The following is a 6,345-nucleotide window of genomic DNA, read 5'->3' as shown; positions in this document are numbered from 1 at the left end:
GATGGGGAATTGAGGTCACCCTGGCCCACTATTTTGCCACCTGTTAGCCTTTGTCCTTGAAGTGGAATGGCCACATACATACTCTAGTTAAGACCGGACTTTACGATAAAGAATAATTTATAGTGCCCTTCCAAATATTTATTGACTATAAGCTATATTACTCGCAAGATGGATTATCAATGCCTGGACGTCGCGACTCCTTCTACCATCATGGCCTAGAGATGGCAGGGGTGAGTTCGGCACCAGTTAGGTTTACGGGCAATTCTGCGCGGATCACAGAGGTCAACTACTGGACCTTAGTTCATTTTCTTCAAGTCGTCGTACTTTGAGCATCTCCATCTCACATCCTGCGCTTTTTCCTCTCCTTGCTGTGCGGTCACGAGGGAGCCAGGGACTAAATCGACGGACCATACCGAGGGTTTGGTTCGGCAGGCTTCGTGGTATGGTGGTGGGAGGTCCTTCTTCTCGAGCCGACAAGAGCACCATGGGCCCCCATCACGTAGGTTATGGGATTTGTCCCACCTCAGACATGCGATAACACCTGTTATATTCCACTTAGATGTATCCTCGCGCAAAGCTACCTCTTGTACATCTACCTCCAGAAACTTTCGTATTTCTTCGTAGGTACAACTAGCCTTGCGAGCCCGAACAGCAGCAAGGAAATTAAGGATAGCCTGGGGGTCTAATACTGTCCTTCCATCGAAAGGGACCGGATTGCCGCTATTGTCTAACACTCTGGGCCTTCCCCAGAGCCACGCATGCGCAAGAAGTGAGACCAGCAGTCGACGTCGAGCCCTACGCAGTCTCAGTTCTTCTTTTGAGTTTTCAGATCTTGGCGAGGAAAAGAGTTTGGCCATGAATAGAGAAACTTTCTGCGTACGCGCGTTAAAGGATCCTTCTTCAATCACTTCATGTGAGAAAGAGCCATCCTCATTCAAGAATATTGTAGAATCATCAACCCATTCTTGACTCCGTTCGAGGCTCTGCAGTGCATCAAGCTTTTTCAAAGCTGAATCCTTTATCGTTTGAGGTTCAAAGTAGATAGGCGCGCAGAGTCTTTTCCTGGAATGCATATTATCCGCGAAGTGTAGGGGCATAGAAAAGTGATTGAACGGGCCGTGTAAAGTAACGAGAAGGACTTAGTTAAAGGCAGTTTGCAATCTGACCCTTAAAGCTATTTATGACCTACAAGTCAGTCAGCGGGTAGAGCTTTACACGCCATCAGAAACGCCGAATCTGCACCCCGCCTAGGCCGGTTTTGGACACTTTTGGCGGTGTTCTAATGAAGGATTACTGGCGCCGGGCCCGGACCACAATGTATCATAGGCTAATACAAAAGCGTTAAGGTTATCGTGACCATAAGCGACCGTTTTGGTTGAAGGGAAGCGACAGCGGCAACAATATGTTGGATAGGTGCTCTAACAGCAGCTGCGAGCAGCGATACAATAAGATTAGATGTCGACTTAGCAACCCCTTGAAGGGGTAGACTTTCACAGACGTATGAAGCTGATTACAGCTCCACTTGTGAAATAAATGCAACTGTTACATTATACTTGATTATTAGGTCACTGTAACAAGGCTTCAAGATTCTTCAATACCCTCAGCCCGGCCAACTAGATGCCAAGACGTGAAACTGGGTCGAGTGGCTCCACTTCAGATCAGGAACTTGCAGGTCGCAGGGATGAATAAATGCACGCCGATGTGGCAAGCAGTATTGCCGACCTGATACGGGTTATGTTAATTTCGAGAAAGAAAAAAGACAAACAGCTTATCATCAGAGGAAACCAGCCTATGTGGTGCTCCAATTGCGTAGAATTTAACAAGAGCCAGCCTCACTAGCTACACAAGAGAGCATATAGGCAATAATACTCTTATAGCGATTCTAAATATCCAATATTCCCTAGTTAATCTAAAAGTAGAATAAACCATTTTTCATAATGACTTATTTTTTTTCCATGGGATTAAGAATCGTAGCCAAGCTCATTCGCCAATCTCTCTTCTGAAAGTCCTTAGAATGTAAACTGCACTGAGTCGAATATGCTTCACTCGGTCTTCCTGGGCAAGCCAGCAATGATACAGAGCGGCTTAAGGGTGATGTCCCCGAGAACGAAGACCGTTCTATGTGGCGAATCCTAACTTGGTAAGTAACTCCCTATTACAATATGAAGAGACAAAAGGGAAGCAATACAGTACCGGTTCTGAAGCGGATTATCTATGTGACCTCGAAGCTTTTGATGTTCGCAACTAAGACCCTCATCGGCCATTTCACAAGCAGACGCGGTGGGTAAACCGCTATTGACGGTTGGTATCAGGCCTTGTGGTTTTTCTTGGTGTAGCCCCGAGGCCCTTGGGCTTGAATGAGGAATGATAGTCTTTTTTTTGAGAAGATGCGGATCGATATATCGGACAACACTTTCGACGTCTCCATTCGATATTGCAGCTCTCCCACGATCCGTCATCTTTCTTTGACGCTCCGGTGTGATGTGGTGTATTCACAAATGAGGACGTTATAACAAAGGCAAGGTAAATGTGGTAATAGAAAGGTCGCCGCGCGACCAGGCATAACGGAACTGGTAACAGCTATGGTCTTAAATCGTACCACTTATGACTGCTCTATCCTAAGATCTATTTTTACAATAACCAGACCCCTAACTCCACTTTGGCTCCACGGCTACGCAGGTGATAATGTTTGAAGTGTGAATATATGCGTCAGTCAATTCACTCCTAATCGATATCTGCATGGCTCCGCATCCTTGCGCAAAGCAAGTTTAGTTTTGCCACATCGTTTGCCTAGCATGTAAATCCAAGTGTGAATCATGCCTTTAGGGGCCAAGTCATCGATCGAAACGGATAACCACGTCAAGGATTTATGGGAAAACACTTCTACATGACGCATGCTTTTGACAGCACTTCCAATCCGTAATGACCCGAGCGTCTGCCAAATCAAACCCCATTACTCACGCCGTAACACGGGGAGGCTAGGTTGGATCTTTAGTGCGGTGGGTGCACATGTGTAACAACTGCTCGTGTCGGACAGGAGTGTAAGAGAGCACTCCGGAGGAAGACAAAGGGTAGAAGGGAGGCAGGCAAGAGGCCCTCCGCTTTTGTTGCAATCTAAACAGAGGAATCCAACCTTCGACGACTGTTATTTTTTATCCATCCTTCTTCAGCCCCTGCTTGTCGGTTGCGTCGATAGATGATCCCTTCTTTTTAGGTTCCTCTGCAGTTGTTTTGTTCATTGTCGCAGCCATACCTTCGCATTCTATCGATCCACCAAAATGATCAGGGGCGCCATCCTAGTCATGGCCTTGGGCCTAGCCTCTACAACCTTTGGTACGACTTCCGGCTACGACGAGCCTTGCGAGTGTGAACCTGTGGACCCCTGCTACCGAGCTGTCTACACCCTCGGTTACTCTATTTGTGGGAGCTATGAGACTTGCGAGATTCCTGCAGCTTGCAACGGTGACCGTGAAGCCCTTAGAAGCGTCTGCGACTGCATGGTCTCTGAAACCTCCATCGAGACGTCGGTGGCCAAGACCCAAGGCTTGGGTACCGCTATTCAGTCTATTCCGAGCACCATCGGTAGTACTGACCAATACGTTGACTCTACCACTACACCTGGCGTGATCACCACTAGAATTGGCGAGGAGGGACCAGACTCAACTGCGAAGGATAGTGGTAGTGATTCTGCCACAGGCTCCTCCGTCACCACCAGTACCGGGATTAAGTTCGAAACTAGCACAGAGTCTTCGCCCGCATCGACTCACAGTTGGTCTGCGCCTGCCGGATATGGAATCGTTTCTACCGAGACTGAAACCAAGGCTACCGCTTCTGCTAAGACCGGAACCGAGACCAGCTCAGAAGATATCTTCACTACTCCCACAGAGACTGGCGGTTCCTACAACTCCAAGACGTCTTACTCTATTGGCTCCTATACCACCAAGACCGTTTACACCACTGCTGTCAATACATACCCAAAGTGTCCTGACTACGCTAAAGATTGCTCCAGTGGCTCTGAAGGTTTCTATACTGTAACTGAGACCAGTGCCATCTCGACCGCTGTTTATCCCATCACTCAGCAGAGGCCCCCAATGGCTACCAATCATGGGTATACCACTAAGACCTTCTACACTACGGAGCTTTACATCGTGACCAAATGCCCTCTTTCCATCACAGACTGTCCTTATGGTTCTGCCACTAGCAGCACATATCCTGTCTCGACTACTGTCTACCGAATCCCCGAGAATCAGCCCTCCGAAACTGCGGGCTATGACCCTCCGAGGCGCAGCACCGTCTATATCACCAGAACTGTCTACTCCACCAATCCTCACACTGTCACCCAATATGGCACTAGTGCTCCTAGCTGTGCTTGCGATTACTCCCTTGCTGAGACCACTCCTGAGACTACTCTTCCCGACACTGTCGTCGCCACTGGTAGTGATAAGCCTATCACGTACTCTACCGACCGTAAACCCGACAAGGTCCATGATCCGGCTCTGTTCAAAAAGTCTGACGCTGTGTTGGCTGATATCATCTCCAGTAAGAGCCAGCCTTCTGCTATTGTCCCATACCAGCAACCAGGTGGTGCTGCCCGTGGCGCCGAGGTCACCGCTGGTGCTTCTCGTTTCGGGGTACACATGGCTGTTGCAGTCGCTGGTATATTTGCACCTATCATATAAGTGCGCAAAAAAGCCCATTAGCATGTTCCGGACTGTCGCCCAGAGGGGCTGCTGAACAGATTCGGCTTCCTTTTCGACATCGGGCTCTCTTTGTTCAGCCAGTAGTGGGGACTTTCTAATCTAGCATGGTCATGTCTAAGAAGATTTGAGGCTTGGTTTTTCGCTGTGGAGTTCGCGCGAAAACAGCTCTTGAGCTTCGCACCATTCATACATACCAAGTGCTTGTCACATCACCAATCCTAGAATGCATTAACATTCTACAATGTGTGTCAGAAGTTCAGCTACTTTTGCGCCGACACTTAGATGCTGTTTTCAGAGCATGTTTGGTACATGTAGCAAGTATCTGATGCATAGACGTTACATGTGGAAATGACTCTTGGATTGTGGGTCTATCATGGCAGGGGAATTTCCTAGTGCCTAATAGTATCAAAAATATATATTCGCTTGTAACTTGATACATATAGCTTAGGACGGTATGTCTCTTGATTCAGGTTACATGTCAATCAATACTCGGCGTGATCGCTGTGTGAAACGACTCTCAGATTTCTTTTCACGGTTATAGATAAGTGTTCTTCGACTTAGCCTGCAAGGTACATTATTGACATATATTATGACCGGGAGGCTGAAGAATAACTTCGTACTTTTGACCTTCTGCCCAATTTTCAGACTACACTCATTCCAATTCATAATGCAAACGCACGCGATTGGCCTGCATCTTGTCTTGCCTCTGCCTTTGACATTTGCTCCTATGATTCTTTCTACTGTTGTTCAACTGATGGGGTAATGATGCGGCGGCTACTACATTATTACGAAGTACGATGGTTGAAATGTGTCAGGCACCAGGCAATTGATGGGCAGCGACCTTTTAACCACCGCACATCTATCCAAGTGAGTAATGACATAGATCTTGGATAATAAGCATGCTCGTTATTATTGATAACTTCCCTCATCAACTCCCTACCTTTCTATACATAAACAAAGCCCACGGAGGTTATATTAAGAAGCTTTAGATTTGGACGCGAAGGGTGTTTTTAACTACTAGAAAAAATAGAAAGTAGAAACGTAATGGGCTGGGGTGGCCCCAAAAGACTGTAATACAAAAACCAAGTAAGTCCGAGAAACAGATCCGCGTCAGATTTGGAAGTGGAAATAGTAACTCACTATGCAAGAAGACTCATTCGTATCAACTGATAAAGGTACGGGCCAGAGAGCTGACGACGAGTGTTCGTCGGTATGGTAGTGATGAACACAGCGTTAATACCGTTGAGGAGGGTGAAGCGAGTGAAGAGAGTGACGAGAATGAAGGGAGTGAAGCGAGTGAAGCGAGTGAAGAGAGTGACGAGAGTGAAGAGAGTGAAGAGAGTGAAGGGAGTGAAGGGAGTGACGGGAGTGGCGAGAGTCAAACGACTGATGAGAGTCAAACGACTGATGAGAGTCCAACGACTGATGAGAGTCAAACAACTGACGAGAGTGACGAGAGTGACGAGAGTGACGGGAGTCAAAAGACTGACGATAGTGACGAGAGTGACGAGAGTGATGAGAGTGGCGAGAGTGACAGGAGTGACGGGAGTGACGAGAGTGACGGGAGTGGCGAGAGTCAAACGACTGATGAGAGTCAAATGACTGATGAGAGTCAAACGACTGATGAGAGTCAAACAACTGACGA

General features: G+C 47.4%; 2 protein-coding genes across 3 annotated transcripts; one reads left to right on the top strand and one right to left on the bottom strand.

Annotated features, from left to right (window-relative positions):
• Positions 1-92: 92 nt before the first annotated feature.
• On the bottom strand, positions 93-1,409 carry FOXG_20854 (uncharacterized protein). The gene has a single exon (XM_018401166.1). It carries the CDS (start codon positions 1,095-1,097, stop codon positions 297-299), a length of 801 nt encoding a protein of 266 aa, XP_018251655.1. The 5' UTR covers positions 1,098-1,409; the 3' UTR covers positions 93-296.
• Positions 1,410-2,847: 1,438 nt separating this feature from the next.
• Positions 2,848-5,776, top strand: FOXG_12408 (uncharacterized protein; the record flags this gene model as incomplete). Of its 2 annotated transcripts, XM_018392176.1 has the most annotated exons (2): positions 3,279-4,481; positions 4,541-5,776. In XM_018392176.1, 2 exons carry the CDS (start codon positions 3,279-3,281, stop codon positions 4,541-4,543), a joined length of 1,206 nt encoding a protein of 401 aa, XP_018251654.1. In that variant the 3' UTR covers positions 4,544-5,776. The 2 variants fall into 2 exon arrangements, with proteins under 2 accessions (XP_018251653.1, XP_018251654.1); XM_018392175.1 differs by having other exon boundaries at positions 2,848-5,776.
• Between the last annotated feature and the right edge of the window lie 569 nt (positions 5,777-6,345).

The sequence above is a fragment of the Fusarium oxysporum genome, chromosome 3 (assembly GCF_000149955.1).
Source record: "Fusarium oxysporum f. sp. lycopersici 4287 chromosome 3, whole genome shotgun sequence".
Classification (NCBI taxonomy): domain Eukaryota; kingdom Fungi; phylum Ascomycota; class Sordariomycetes; order Hypocreales; family Nectriaceae; genus Fusarium; species Fusarium oxysporum.
Note: the sequence above shows the minus strand (reverse complement) of the source record. Positions and strands in the feature narration are given on the sequence as shown.